Raw genomic sequence first — 16,810 nt, 5'->3', positions numbered from 1 at the left:
CAGCATCCCATCTGGAATGGACATTATCCCCCATAATGTGCCATGGAGGTGCACATCTCCTGATGTGAAGGTTATCTTCCCAGTGGCAGTTGGGCTCCCATACTTAATAACTACAAGAATAACTGTCAGTTGCCTCTACATCTGTTCGCTGGTCCCCTGTTAATGTATCCTTCAGCTGATCTCAATTGCAAATTCTCAGCTCTGCTCATAGCAATTCAGTAGCTGCATTGGCCTGAATCTGGCTGAGAGCCAGGCTGTCCACTTGGAAATGGTTCATGCTAATATCCCGCTTACTTGTTGTGAAACTTATTATATTTTCTACAACTATTGTAGCTTGAGATTACAAACAGATTTTCATAAACACCTCTGGATTTAGAGAGAATGACGCTAAGAGTCAAGGTTAATCTTTACTGCGCCTCTCTGGTGGGACCAAATTTTAAATTCAGTACATCTTAATCACTTGCCAGACTGATGTAGCTCTGTGTAGTAAATGGCCCAGCTGGCCGTCTTTGAACCGTGTCAGCAATTTTTGCAATTATTACCAAGTTGCGCCTTCTAACTTTAAGATCCGTGATGTTTAAGCAAATTTCTCAAGGCTAAATTAGAACCCTGTTTAAAATGCAATGAGCTATGATCTTGAGCCACTCCTTGGCCACTGTTAATAATAAGCTTGTAATAAACATGGTAATATTGCCACAGCTCCCAACACATCATCTATACATGTTGAAATGCAGAGCCATTTATAACCACAATCTGCACATGTGCTGGAAATGACTGTAGACAGATGTTTAGTCTGTTATCTCGTGTATGTTCTGCCTTTGTACAACAGCCAGTTCAACGGTTGGTCCTGAGGAAAACTGTTCTGTCCCAGTGGGCCAATGACTTTCCATATCTGAGTATAAATTCAATGAAAGTCAGAGAAAATCATCCAGTATATCACAGCAGATGGGTCTCCCACGTCTCTGTGTCTAAATGGAAAAAGGTCACTTTGCCCTAATGATGAATGTTCACCTGAGCCCCTCACAGCTCACATGGCATCCTATGTGATATACCCCTCTAGGAAAGGCAAGGGAGATAATGTGCATCTCCCTTGCCTTTCCTAATAAAAGGGTCAATGCTGCCTTGGAGTTCAGTGCATCACCACCTGGGTTATTTTATCTTTGTTTCTACAGCTGAGGAACTTTCCAGTATGTAGTGCAAACTGTCGTGTTTGTTGGAAATGACAGCTGCAGTAAGTTACAGCAACAAAGAAGTAGAGAAATTCTTTTCAATCAGCAACACACCGAGGGCCCAAGCTTCAAGAACTTTTGAGTTTAGGGTGTAAAAGCGCACTTTGGTCTGCTTTTGACCACCTACACCTGACACAGCTGATGAGAAAGAATTCTGTAGTGCTACAGCTTATGTCACGGTAGTATAGTTATATGTGGTTTACCTCTTTGTTTCTGGTGTTCAATAAAAAAATAGATAATCTTACAGTTATGTCTTCTCTATGCAACAGTGCACAATTGTATTTGGTTTGCAAATCAGTCCCACTGTCGTGCCACATGTAGAATGGAAGTAGAAATAAAAGTGTATTCTTATATAAAAAATATATAACTTAGGGTTATCAAAATTCATTTTCTAGTTTTTAGGAACATTATTTACATTTTTTCCAAAACATCGCTGCAATCAAGCATACAGACTATGCACACCTGGACTGTAATTAGAACTGCACACCTCCAGGTGTTACTGTGGCCAGACATGTTCAGAAGAAGATGGAGTGTGCAGCTGTTTTCCCTGGTTGCCCGGTGTTGTGAATGGAGACACAAGGGGGAAACTGACATGAATGGTTTGTTTTGAGGAAATTATCAGTGGAGAAATAATTTCTAACGGATCTACATGTTTTTCAACAGATTTCAATGTGCGAACCGTAACAATCTGTCAAGAACACGGCCGTAGAATAATTTATCAAAATGAAAAGGTTGGTGAACATAAAAAAACAGGTTTGGGTATTTTGCAACAGTCAGGTGTTTGATTAATAACTTTTGGAGTGAATGCCTGTATTTGTGGCTTGACACTGGGAAACACTGCTTGTTAGAAACTTTATAACGTGTACACACAGAAGGTGTAGTGGGCCAATAAAAGCAACAATGCCATGATAAGAAACTGTATGTGTTATTTTTGTGATGTGCTGAAAGTGGACAGATGAACAATGAATAAATAATTCAGGTTTCAAGAGCTTTGTATTTCACAAAAGGAAACGATAAAAACTTATGTGAACTCGACACTTGCGCTCTCAGTAGGTAAGCCTTGATTGTGGGTAAAACACACTCATGTTTGACACCATTCTGTCACGGTCCTGGGCCTGTGGCCCAGTGTTTTGATTCTATATTATTGTTTATTGGGCTGTTTTCCTTTTGGTTCTTGGCTTATGACTACTGGTGTTTTGGTTTCTGTTCTATATTTCTTAACTTGTGTATTCCTTTGCCTCCTGTCTCTCCTGATGTTCTCTTGTGTATTTTGGTTCTAGCTTTCCAGTTTAGGTTTTCTGTTTGGTTTTGCTTTGGTCAGCAATAAAGCTGCCTTCAAGTTCACGTTTTGCCTCCGTGAGTCCTGCATTTTGGGTCCAATTCCTGCCTGCCACACAGCACACCATGACACATTCTCGGTAGTTGGCCACTCTACAAACTCATTATTGAGTTGTCTCCTTTCACTTTGGGGCACATGAAGTCACAAACAGCTAGAACTGAAGAAGCAACCTCAGTGTTTTCAAGTTCATCCTTCAACTTATGCCTACATGTAAATAGAGCCCTGCTGTTTATGAACTATGGCCTTTGCACATTGTCTAAAGACATTTTAATTTTGGAAGTTTTAAGTGAGTAGAAAATGTCTAATGAGGTATATTTGTGCACTACATAATTTTCTCTGATACCTACAGTACTGTGATAAAGCTGAGTCACCCCTCATCATGTTACCATTTTGCTTCCAAGAAGCCCGACTTTCTTGTAAAGTTAAGTTGTTTTTACTTTGGACATTGGCTGCTTTTTCCATCATTTTTTGGCCTAGTCCTTGTATCTGAACATTTTAAGAGGAATGTTTCCCTTTCTTGGTTAAGCACTTAACACTGACCTATGTTGTGTTATATGACCTTATATATTCAAGCACAGAAAAGTCACCTGAATCGAAAGATGAACCAGTTCTGTGTCTAGACATTCCGTAGCAAAAACAACATATCCATGTACGTTAGCACATTTCCAATTTTTCCAAGGAAAATATAAAGAAATGAGAGTTGACTCTCCACTTTTGCACAGTGCTGTATCCCAAACTTGGTTCTTACAAAAGGAAATGTAAAACCTTGTATTAGCAGGATAGTGTAATCACAGGTACTATTAATTTGTTCTATACAAGAGTCACAACTTCTCTAAGATCTCGTTTTATTTTTTCGAGCTGCTGAAACTTTTGTCTATGTGTTAATTAGATCTCCCGCTGATGGTTCTGGGAATAGCATGACAATCAAATGCAAGTCCCTAAAAACACACCGAGCGTTACTGCAGCTAGTCATCGCATCTCACCTCAAGTGAATGCAACTGACTGGAAACGAATGCAATCATCTGTGTATCGTGAAACCATCAGACCATTTCCTTCAAGCTTAGAACCACAAGGACTACCGTCATCCATCAACCATGCTTTATCCTCCTTAATAATGTCTGACAAGTATTCCCAGGAAGTGAAGTTTTTTAGGATGAGCAGCACATGCAGCTCATGTGATGGCAACATCTACATGATTATTAGATGATATGCATTTTTTTTCTTTTTAGTAGTCACTGTTAAACAGTGAATAAAGTCAGAAATGTACTTAGTGATGTTTACAATAAACCTTCTTGCAGTGGGCTCGTTTTTACTCTCGGATTACATTACTGATTCTCATCATGCTGTTTCAGACGCGTCTAGGCGATGATAAATTTCCTTACACAGAGTCCCATTATCACATTTTTAATCCTAGTGAGTAATACTTCCTCAAGTTAAATGATGAATATTTACAGGCTATAGATGTCTTCTTATGTTTACTCATGTAAATGATCCTAAAAATAATCATCATGATGTGCCTTTATGCATGTGGGTTTCCACTACCAGAGGCACTGCTTTGTTCTACAGGGTCACAAGAGAAAACGAGAGGCACTATTTTATGAATCCAGAGAATAAAAGTAATCGGAGATAAGATAATAAAAATGGTATTAGTATTTCTAAATCCTTTTGGGGTAACATTTATTATCAGGGTAACTTTGACTTGCACTGATTATTGCAGTCATTATTCCTTGTTCTTCTATCTTCAATCTGGCCTCAAGACATTGACAAGCTTTTTATAAGATTCTGTAAAAACAGGAGTATGTTTATATATTTAGCATCTTGAATTTCAAAGAAAAACCCTTCTATATGTTATTTATGTGCTATTTCTGCTTATGATTATACGGTCTCAGAGGAATTCCAATGTTTGGATCTTGTGCTCGTGAGAAGTATTATTTTTAAATTAAGGGATTTGCCTTTAACACATTTAATTCAACGGGTTTTTTTTTTTTGCACATTGTCAAACTTGAATGAAATTGGACAGAAAACCTACCTCCCACGAGATGACCAGTTCATGTCTGCGCCCATTTCCTCCACTAACGTTTGATGGTGCCACTGATGGGACTGTGGAAAACAGAGAGGTTAACACTGACTACAAAATCTCCTTTTTTAAAACTATAGTCAAAGCATCAGAAAACAGCTAAAAAAAAAAACTACCTTATTTGGTGGCTGTGCCTTCACTGAAACATCTGTCAATCAAAGTGAGCGCTATTGTAGGTTTCCAGTGCTGTGTTTTGAACTGGAACCTATTTGTTGACATTTAGATCACGTATTGTAACTTTGGGATGGATTACCACAACTGTGCGTAGATACAGCTATTAGTCTGTTAATTACGCTGAAGAGATGGGACAGATTAAATAAGCCACTTTGAAATGACCACTGACCTTTATAATTATTGCATTTTGTAGACGGAAAATGAGCAGTTAGTGAAGCAGCACAGTGAATTTTTGCTCACCGTAAATGCTATATTTTGCTGTGTTGTTGCCTTGGGGCTTTAAAAGCCTGGCTGCTTTTACAGAAACACTAGACTTGTTGAAATTCACATTCATAAGCAGCTTACTTTCAACGTCCTCCCCAATTAAAATAGAGTACATAAACAGTGGGAATACAACATGGTTCTGAAGTGGCATATGGGGGCAACAGCTAAGCTCTCTAACAACAATAAGTTATCAACTGAATTTTGAATTGACTATAATAAATATAATTGTGCTCTTACAGCTGATGTCTGTCAAAATCTGTATTACCTGCTTCTTTAGTTCTAACTCCTCTCGAAGGTGCACTAGGATCTCCGGTCCCAATTGCATTGGTGGCCACCACTCTAAATTCATATTCCACCCAGGGGTTGAGCTCCACAGCCATGGCTGACTCCATGTCTCCTGTCACTGGCTCTGGGTCTGCACACAAGAGTATTTCCTGTGCGTTTATTTATTCAGAACAACGTTGCAGTTATAGCACTTCAGTTTTCCTTATGTACAGTATATAATAGGTAAGTACCCTAAGTGCCAGCTTAGCGCTTTAAAGGTGTTTGCGGAAAGCACATTGAATAAATCAGTAAGGTATCATATGCCTTTTCTAAAATCCTCGCCAAAGAATAGTATAGCATGCAATAAACAGAAATAAAATGCAACCAGGAGAGGCCAGAGGTTTTTTTTATGGCCAAACAATCAAAGGTTTTGACTTCAATCATGCAACTAAGTAAGTGTTTCACTGTGAAAAGCCACTGAAACAGGCAAGAAGTGGAACAGATCTGGAAGAGCAACACAGCCTGGATTGTGGCCTACAAATTTTTTTTTTTTACAAAGTCTGTTGACATAGTCTACATATGAAAACATACTGTGCATAACATTTCTTAAATCTAATCCTGTCAAACTGTAGAATGACATAAAAAAGGGTCACAATTTATGCCTGCATGCAAAATGTCAGTGTTGGGAGATTTTAACCTGCCTTTCAGTTAAAAACTAGTGTGAACTGAGCCAACAAAAGACTCCTTTGTTCTTATGGACTGTACAACTTCTTTATCATCCTCACAGATTCACTGTGACTTGTTATATTTTCACAGCAGGTGGTGATGTTACACAATTTGCTTTAAAGGTGATATATGGCATTTTGACGCATGAACAACAGCTTAAAACGTTACAGAGTGAAGGTGATTTCAACCATTTTTTGCAGTTTCAGCAGAACAAACCAATGCAATTAAATTACAGCCTCAGACTAAAGGAAAAAAAATCTGATTTTATGAATGTATTTAGAATAGAATTACAAGGAGATAATGCAACTAATCTAGTTGCTTCAGCACTGCCATAATCAAGCGTTGTCAATATTGATCCTGCAATAACAAACAAACATTGACTGAAAGCATATCCATGTCACAAATGAACCAGAGGTCTCTAAAGCAGTGGAGCTTACACTCTTATCATTCACAGCGGCTCACGATGAGATCACTCTGTCAAGCAGGCTGCTCTCCAAACATGAGCTGATAACTCTGTTTGTAAGGAGCAGGAGCTAAAAACCCAATCCCCTTCACGCTAATCTTAACAAGTTCAACACTGACAATATATCAGAGAGACCTAATTGTGCTTTATCAAATTAAATGTAGTTGAACAGACATGATGTGAGAGGAGGGTATACAAAGTATGATTTATATATCTGTGGGGATGAATCATTATCACACCTTAAACTCTGCTATAATTATCACACGCCATATTAAGATGGATTACACACGACGCTTAGCAAGCCTTCATTCTTTAATGCTAAGTGATAGTAATTGATGGCTATTCCATGTAGTTACAGAAGAAAAGGATTTCTTTCTAAGCACTGAAAGTGCGTTTTTTACTAAATGAACATAGATCGGTTTTATAATTCAAGCCCAAAAGGTTAATTTCCTACTTACTGCTGACATGACACTGACTAAAATTCACACCAGTGACATTTGATATGTGCTCAAATTACTTTCTGCTGAGCACCTCTGAACAATAGCCGAATTCAACTAGAAAATGACAGAAAACTGTGTTTCATGTTCTTTATTAAGCCCGACTAGCTGTCGCACTACAGCACCAGCCTCAAAGACTGAAACAAACGGGCGCATCAGCCACATCTCCTCCTTCGCTTAGTGTCTGCAGGAAGATGAAGTGACTCTTGCTCAACACGCACAAGGCAAGGAGCAAAATGAAATTACCCTTTTGAGAACAGTGGTATGAGTGCAAGAGGGAAGGGTAATATGTTGTATTAGTTAATAAGTGTTCTTATTTAAACTTGTACTACTGTACTACTACTTGGTAAGACAGTATTTTTTTAAAGCCATAAGCATTGTCGGGATATGACAGTGCTATTTTGTTGGAAACTGCAGTTTCAAAAAATAGTCAATTCCAACAGAGTCTCATTTTAACTTTACTGGAAAAAATAAGCATGTTTAAAACTTGACATAAATGATCCCCATAGTTAATTTTAGCCTAAGACAACTTCATAGATATCGACTTTTAACATATCTTCTTGTGATTTGTTTAATTGTACTACTATACACGACAAGAGCATTTTTAAAGCCTTCTAAAATTAAAAAATTTAATATTTAATATTACAGTTAGTTAAAAATGCACTTGCTAACCAGGTTATCTAGAAACAAATTCACCAACTTCCAAGGTGCAAGGAGACGTAGAGGTAAGTTCAGCTGCATATTCATGACTCACATGGACAAGCAGATAAACTAGAACTAAAATAAACTCAGACTGCACTGGAGTGACTTCATACTCTGTTAGGCATAGCCTTCATTCAAACACTTGAATGAATGAAACAGTGAATACGATCAATTTGCTTCTTATTTATCCTATCGTATCCTATTCCTACTGTTAAAAATCTCACACGTAGAAGGCAATGTTTACATGGGCATCAGAGAGCACTGTTTTCATAGTTTTTTCTATAGCAACTGTTTAAAACGAGGAATTCAAACTTTTAATATAAGTAAGAGAAGATTGCCAAAGAAAATTGTATTTGTTTCTCTTGAAAACAGTAACCTTGATCAGGTTGGATTGATTCTCTATCTTGGTATAGAACTTTGGGCAGGATTACGACCTTTGTATATATCCTCACATTAACCTCCCAGATCTACAGGCTGCAATTTGCTCCTTATTGATTACCTGTTTTGACAGTTTGCCAACCTAATGAAAATGGGCTTCGGGCCTGTATATTATAAGTGCTGATAGGGCTGTGGTTGTCGACGCCACGTGTCCACGACAGAGTGGCTGTGGTGTCTGTGATCTCCTCCACTATCACCACTCCAGGTGGTCCGGGGGGGCCTGGTGGAAGAAAAAGGAGACACAGATAAAACATGTTTGAAAGTTTAAAAGAAAAAAACGCTTCTGAAATGGCCACGCAAAAAAGGAAAAAACCAAACAATCATCAATCTTTGCTGCTGTTTGAATCAATTTTTAAGCTGGCCCATTGTGATGTTTTCATTATGGGCTGTTACAATTAGATACACTAATGGATGCAACTGCGGAAGCATTAGGAGGGAAATGCAGCTGTGCGTGTATGGTGACAAAACCAGCTCCCTGTTGTAATCTTTACACAAACAGACACCAGACAAGAACACAACATACTAAACTGACTAAAGTGAAGCAGGATGCAGGTTGACACAGATTCATTGCCAAGGATTTGACGATGATTAAGGGATAGCGACGCTTCCTTTTTGGATTTTTGGAGGGAATTGCCAGTTCTGCTCAGCGTGACTGGACGGCAGGCCTTCCTCTGTTTTAATACAGCTGAACATATGTTTACCTAAGTCTTCAGAGGTAAACGTATACTGCAGCTAAAGCAAACATCTAAGGACTCTAGAGGGAACAGCTGTAAATGAAAAAGCAGACAGGTGGCGCGCTCAGTGAAAATCAATCTACTGTGTCCCCCCAAAAGTGCCCATGAGAAAGCTACACTGCAAGGGCCATTTCTTTGCACTGTGGGATCCAAATAATTACTGTCATAGGCGTCTATATGGAATGTTTTGCCAGTGTTTGGGCAGTGAATGAGTTGATTTCTATTAACTACAGCTAGTTAGCAGCTTAAGCTTTGACAGGTAGGAGACAACTTACTGTTTATTTTATGTCCTTTCTTATTAATAGTATATGGTATTTAAATGTTGTATCTGCAGATGATGCAGATGCTTAAAATAACAATTTGAATTGTAGATGTTTTGTATCTTGGAAACAAAGATATTTTCATTATATATAAAAAAAAACTGAAGTCTGCATGCAAATAACTGCATCAACTCAAAATTAATGTGAACGATACATGCTAGCCATTGCCAGTGATAAATACCATCATTTCTGCAGATGTGCAGTTGACATGACAAATATCCACCTATAATGATGTCCGGGGGATGCATTCGTGCTTCTCTACCATGTTTTATATTTTTTGTTATTAACTAATGCATTTGTTTTGTTTTGTCAGCTGTAATGAAAACATATTAAACTGTGGCTCATAACTAGAGGTGCATATTAAATTGCATACTTTACATACTCTGCTAATAATAGCACAGATAATAATTCATTTCTAGGGAGCTGTGTTGCAAATCCCCCCACCGTTTTTCATCCCAAGTTACCTGTCTGATTGCTCACCATAGGTTTTCTAATAAAAGTGAAAAATCCACAATGTCAAATGAAAAAAAAAAAGAAGTAAAATAACGACAAACAAAACTATTTTTGTTGTACTGGGTTTTAGTGGAGTTTCTGTTCATAGTTCCTCTCCCTTAAAGAGTAACTTTCTTTCAACCTATCTCCCCTCTGATTGGCTGGCTGTCAAAAATGTCACACAACTGGTATGGGTTACTGCTATAAGCCTGAGATGACCATATTAATGCCACAGGATCCCTACTCAGTGACATCTTTACATATAAGCGTAGTAATAATTTTTTTAGCTGAAGGTTAAAAAGATGACTTCATTACTTGAAATTATGAAATTATAATTGTTATATATGAGAGAAAATGAAACACATTCGAGGTTTACTTTAAACCCCAACACTAACAGTCTGAGTCTACCTGCACAACAGTATTCCAGTGTCACTCACCAACCACTGATATTAAAGTATTGCCCGATTATAACACAGACAATCAACAGGCAAAGCTTAACTTGACATAGATTTGCTTTCATTATAAATATTCCTGCCATCTCCCATGAAAACTCCCCAGGCAATGAGGCTTAAATAGTGTCACTCATAAAATGATGATTAGCCTGACAATGCGTTAATGTGTCATTACAACAGTCAAAAAAAACAAAAAGCCCAGAACTTGCATGGGCAATTTTCAGCAACAATCAAAAAATAACCAACGCATTTGATCACTAGACATTTCAGTCAATCTATTTAACAGCACATAGCAAACCTGTTCATGCAGATGCAACATCTGCTGAGGACATTCACCATGATAATGTAAAATTAGTAGAAATGATCAAAAAGGGGCAATAATGTGGAAGTAGTCTTGGCGCAATTGTCCCCAGCAGGAGCAAATCTCTAATGATCACTGTAATTAACCAACTTCCCAGATGAGCTGCACTTGTAACAAATTGGGCTAATTTAATAGATTCCAAGAAATTGTTAACATTATTTCAGAGAATTACTAATAGCTTTAAAGCACTGGCTCACTAAATTTGAAAGTCTGTCTTGGGCCCACATGTGCCCAATGCCCATATGTTCACCGAGATAGTTTTTCATTATGTCAATGTTCCTGTTCACCTAAAAGCTAGCCAAGTGGCACAGTGACTTGGACTAAATTCTCCAAGAGTGTGCAATACGGTAATTCTGTACTGCAGTTGTGGATTAGTTCAAGAGAAGCAGTAAGTCGCCAGCAATAAAGAGCGCGCAAGACGTCACAGTGTACTGCCAGATAACAAGCTTACCTCGCACAAGAAGTTCTGCCTCTGCAAATACAGTGTCAGCGCTGGTCTGGGCTCTGCACCCGTATTTCCCAGCATGCTTCAACAAAATGTTCCTAATCATCAGATCCACTGTTGAAGACTGCTGCAATTGGGAAAGGAAAGCATTAAAAAGTTAGGTATTAGGCAAGCCTAAATGTGCTCGACACAAAAAGTGTGATTCCTTTACATCTTGTAGAGGCTCATGTGGCTTGAAAAATTCCTGTTTAATTCAGGTGCTTGCTTGGTGCTACATTCTTCAGCTACCCGTATTTTCTCTCTGCTGAAATGAGAAATGCCTAAGGCAAGACTGGGAATAATTCAAAGTCTACAGGCAGCTGTTTAGCAGGAAACCTGATTAAAATTACAAACCATGCATCAGCCAGGCTTCTGTTGTGCCTGTAAAGAATTGTCACTGCAAATACTTCCTCCCTAGAGGACAGGTTGTGGCAGAGGACATATCAGGGCAGATGTGATTTTAACATCCTCTGTTGATAAAGGAATAGTGACATAAACAGGACTCCCTGCTAGTAGCTTGCTGATTTGTTTTCAACTTTAACATTTTATGGTTGGTCACAATTATGGTGACCAATTATTTTTTTGCAGAGAGGGAAAATAGCACCTCTGAAAAAACACAAAACTAAATTAACTTGTATAAAAATGTTGCACCTTGAGGCAGAAAATTATATATTGATCTATTGATCATCAATTGATCTGCTGGTCCTAAACAAACAAGTGAAACATAGAGGTCAGAAGCGGTCCAGCAAAAATAACAAAGATAAATATGAAGAAGGTGAAAAGACAAGGTTAGTGAAACAGTCCTGTAGCTGAGGGAAGCCAAAGGTTACATTTCTTTCTGTGTATATTCTGCTTTTGCTGGTACATCGCATATAAAGGATCATTGATCCTGTATACCCTGGTCAATTCTAGAGGATAAAAGTCAAAGAGGAGATACTGTGCTATATTAACTCTAGATGGGAATAACTACCGTGTACTTGTTGTGAGCAGAATCTTAGACTTTGCCATAACCAAGCCAAGCTTGTCAGCTTTGAAGAAAAGCTGACAATAGCCTTACCTCTCATACTAAATCACTGGTGACCCTGATAAACCTTCAAAGCTGAGCCAGTATGAGTCAGTGTCTCATTTTCACAGTTCACAGGTGAAATTCAAAACAAAAGGACTGTCTTTGATATGCATAAATGGGTTATTTATTGACTCGCTTTGATGATACCACAAGGGTGTCTGACCTTTGGCGGACCTGATTCTTTTTCAGGTGTAACAAGTGTTCGGTTCAATAAGAATACTAGTAGGAAAATTAACTTAAATAGGTTGGTTGACAGGCTCAATGAATGTGGAAAAATTAAAATTAAACAAAAGGGAAAAAAGCCTTCTGTTTACACAGAACATATGGATATTTATGCAGATAATTAGATAGACAGAGATAAATAGTTAGATAGGAACAAAAGCAAATGTGTTAAAATTGCTGTTAATAGTACTATTGCTCTTACTCTGGCTCTTACTGTTTGGATGTATTCAAAGTGGCCACCGTCATACTGAAAGTTGATTGGTTTCTGGTTGAAGAACCACTGGAAAGCCACATCCAGTGACGTGTCATGTGTCGCCTTGCAGCTCAGCACCACACTCTCCCCGACAGTCACCTCCACTCTGCTCGGGCTAAGCACCACACGCATGGCCTCTGAAAGCACAAAGCTGCTGCACTGTCACCTCAGGCTAACGGAAGGCAGTGCATTTAGCTGTGACATCAGAGGCAGAGCAATCACGGGAACCCAAGCCTAACCTGGGCAAAAACACTCACCTTTGTCAGATAAATATCCTGGTTAGCTCTGTTCTAAACTGTGCGCAGTGCAGCTATGAGACATACTATTACACTGCTAGAGTGTGTCCTTGTAATATGATTCTTGAATGTGAGAGGCCTTCTTCACGGCTGAGCAAGCACAATAAATTCCCTGGCACCCGAGCAAAGGTGGGGAGGAAAAAATGACATTGGGGACTGTTTACTGGTGGCCGACTTGTGCTAATTTGGCAGAAAATAAAGGCCTTCAGGGCATCACTTACCTTTTACCCACAGTATGGCAGTCATCTCTGCCGAGCCCAACTGATTCTCTGCCCGGCACACATAGTTCCCCTCATCCGCTCGGCTGGAGTTAACAATTTTCAGAGTGTTGTTCCGTAACAGCATAATCCTATAAGAAAGGACACAAAAATCAATACTGGTATGAGAAACAATTCAAATAACAAGTTCAAGCATGAGGTTATATGTTTTGGGGTTGTTCGGGTTACAAGAATAGTAACATTCACTATCGGTAAGAGCATATGCAATCTCATGAGATATGCTTGAAATACTAACAACTAGATCTACATCTTAAAGTTGTTTATATAACTCAATTTCAACAAACTATGAAAATAAACACATGAAATAAAGATTAATCATAGTAAAAATGTGAAAATGAATTTGATTTTTTGATACCACTAAATAGCTCCACCATGCACAGGATTAAAGGGAAATGCTTTTAAAGATAATGAGGACAAGGTTTTGATGTCAAGAACAGAGAAAGTTATTTCTCTGACTTTCAATTCCACTACAATGCTTTGCTATTTTTAATCTTTAAAAGAACACAATCAGCTGCAATTTATTCTAATTGCAGAATAATTTAAAAGTCACTGATGAAACATTTCAGTACAAAATCTGCAGAGAACACTACACAAAGTAAAATAATAAGAATAGATGACAAGATTCTTTGTTAGGTATACATAAATAGTGCATTCATCTTACAGACTGCTCATGGTAGCGCCAGAGAAACCTTAAATGTTCATTTAATGTATCTAAAGCAAAAACTGTCAAATGCAGATGTACATGTCACCAAGCTGCCCTCCTTAAATACACACCGGAGACACAAAAAGAAACAGCCACAATCCCACAGCTTTCCCGTCTCCAGTTGAAAGACAATAGTAATTAGGTTTTAACATTTCTCTCTGAGTTGTAAATAACAGCTGGAAAATGCATTGGTTGACATAAGATAGCTGTGGCTGTAACTATATACAAAAAGCCTGAGAGCAGGTGTGTGAGCAGATGGCTATAGAGCAGGATTCATGTTAAAGTATGGCATTGTGACCATGTTGTGATCATGTCACGCTGCTCTCTAGGGCAAACCGATTCCTTTGTGATGTTTATGTTATGTCTAATTTTAAACGGGGAGGTGGTTAATACTTTGAAATTATTGTTAGTTTTGTTTTTTCAAATTCTTGCCTTTGAGGCAAGATATATAAAAGTGTATGAACTCGCACCAATTGGCAACTGAGGTGCATCCACGCACTTTTTCTTTTTAATTAGAAAATTTATTTCACTCGTCAAAAATAACAAGGGGGTGTGAGGTTTTCCGGTCTTTTGCCGTAATTTAATTCACATTATTTGGCATTCACATTTACAACACTGAGCACTTTCATCATGGGCAAGGTGATTAAAATTGGCAAGGGGATCTTCACGAGGGCGTGACTAAAAAATCTTGCCACACATACACAATTCTGTGGCAATCTGCAGCCAGGAGACATTTTTCAAATTAGCGTAAAAAAATTTACATCTGACAAGGACACTGAGGCAGAAAGGACAAGATAGGGAACGCTGGGTAAACAGAATATGTGATGTAAACATAAGAAGATCACAGCTAAACTATAGGATTTGAAAACTTCATCTAAAGAAAGATCTCTGAAGTGAAATAAAACAGATTGCAACAATATACTAATTCACATATGAAATTAGTAACCTATTTAAATTATTTGTGGAAAACATTTTGCAATAATAAAAAAATGGTGAAATTATGCTCTTCCTGATTGGCTCTCAAACAAAGTGTTTGTAGATTTCAAATGAGTCTGCCATGTGCTTTCAAACTAATAGGATTAATACTTTCTATTTAAGAGACAAAAGCCCTGAACATTAGTGGAAATCCATGTTAATTACAAACCTTCATTAAGTCAGCACAGCTGTCAATGCCAGATAAACGTGACGCTCGATTCCTCCCGGTCTTTCATGAATAGGACGTCTCTACACCCATAAACTCTTTACTATTGGAAATGGCAGAAAATCCTTACAGGAGTCACTCTGACCAAGACCTGCAAACGCATATCTCCTCGTCTCTATTTTGGATTTTTCAGATAGAAATCGTCCTCTCACAAGATTGATCTCCATTTGAACAGCACCTCCCACAAACACACAATTACCTGCTTAACCTACTATAGCGACCTTAAGTTGCAATGCATAAGATGTCAAATTGTAATTAGATCTGAGTCTGCGATTATCAAAACGCTGAATATGTTAAGAGAAAATCTATACGTAAATGTGAAACACTGATTGTAGAGCTTATAAAGAAAAAAAAACAACACCTCACAAATCTAAAGATCGCACTTTATAGTGAATTATATATTACTAGGAGGGGAGAGATTAGCAATTTCAGACAGTTTATTTGAAGTTAGATATTAAACAAGATTAAGGTTGTGTTGTGATATGAAAAACATCTGCAAAGGTTTGACAAAAACCTTAGCGCCATTAATCACGACCCATCCATCAGTTGCAAGAAAAATGTCAAAAAGAACCCTATGAAGACTATTTTAAATTTAATCGAAAATGAAATAAATAGCACAAACTTCCACTAACCTCTGAAACGGTCCTGATAAACTAATCCCTGAATATTCTTCCACCTGTTAGAGAAAGGAAGATTTGTCCCTGCCTGTTTGAAGGAGCCACATACTGAGGATCTGATTATCAACTGGCTGTCCTTGCTGTGAGGCTGTTCAACAGACTGCTGAATCTTGGCCGATAAACAAAGGTTCCATTCTCTCACTCAAAACTTGAGATGCTCAGCCATGACTGATAATTTCAGCGGCATCGCTCAGTTTGATTGATAGACCCGCGCCTTGCTCAGCCCCCTCTAGGTGCAATGGAGAGATGTTTCTCATAAAAGATGATGCATCAAACTGCATGTGAATTCCAAATGCAATTGTGTGGTCTAAATTGTCAGCATCCTTGAGAAGGAGGTGGGGTTGAGTATGAGTCTCCAGAGCTTTGCCAGTACCTAAGGTGTTTTATTTTAACAGTGACACTTTATTTCAGTTACAGTAATGAAACTGTGATGTGTTACAACAAGACATGTAGACAATTCCTCAAGGGCCTGAGCTCCAATGATAACAGTGGAATTTATGCCATAAAACTAGGATGAATAACAATATAAAGATATCGAGGGAGACAAACTTTTCATGACTTCATACATATTTTACAGAGCAATTAACTTTCTCTCATAATATTTTATTCTCTAAACTGTACAGATGAACTAAAAATCAGATTCTATTACAAAAAAGAGCTGCGGCACTGTAAATCTACGACTATTCAAAGAAAATGTATGCTGCCTCTCCCAGTGATAAAAGTGGAAATGAATCCTTTGTCAAGTCTAAAAGATTTCTTTCCAAACACTGAAACAATTCTAACAACATATTATTATACAGGATGCTCTACTTAAGATAGATTATGTGTTTTACATGTTTATCTTAGTTTTTACACAAATACTTGTACATAATCTTAGGCTTGTGGTGATATACTGTTTAAAAGCAAAAATCATAATTAAGAGTAGAAATCTACCCTACTAATAGACACGCCTGTAACATTGAGCCCCTGTACACAGTGCACACGACATGTATCTACAGTGGTTTTTGAAAACAACCATATCACACCATACACCGTGTTGAACATATGTCACATTTCTAAGTTTAACATGATGACACACACATTACACACTCAAATATC

At 38.0% G+C, this 16,810-nt stretch overlaps 1 protein-coding gene across 4 annotated transcripts in view; it reads right to left on the bottom strand.

Annotated features, from left to right (window-relative positions):
* The window catches only part of cntn5 (contactin 5), a 114,608-nt gene that overhangs the window by 5,059 nt on the left and 92,739 nt on the right, over window positions 1-16,810 (bottom strand). For 2 of the 4 annotated variants that reach the window (XM_026191357.2, XM_026191359.2), the window contains 6 exons: window positions 13,075-13,202; window positions 12,507-12,694; window positions 10,984-11,104; window positions 8,235-8,393; window positions 5,349-5,498; window positions 4,598-4,668 (listed from right to left, as the gene is read on the bottom strand). In XM_026191357.2, coding sequence (XP_026047142.2) covers window positions 4,598-4,668; window positions 5,349-5,498; window positions 8,235-8,393; window positions 10,984-11,104; window positions 12,507-12,694; window positions 13,075-13,202 — 817 coding nt within the window. The remainder of the gene's footprint in view (window positions 1-4,597; window positions 4,669-5,348; window positions 5,499-8,234; window positions 8,394-10,983; window positions 11,105-12,506; window positions 12,695-13,074; window positions 13,203-16,810) is intronic. The other 2 variants (XM_026191358.2, XM_026191360.2) reach the window with 1 other exon arrangement.

Source organism: Astatotilapia calliptera, chromosome 14 (assembly GCF_964374335.1).
Source record: "Astatotilapia calliptera chromosome 14, fAstCal68.1, whole genome shotgun sequence".
NCBI classification, from domain to species: domain Eukaryota; kingdom Metazoa; phylum Chordata; class Actinopteri; order Cichliformes; family Cichlidae; genus Astatotilapia; species Astatotilapia calliptera.
Note: the sequence above shows the minus strand (reverse complement) of the source record. Positions and strands in the feature narration are given on the sequence as shown.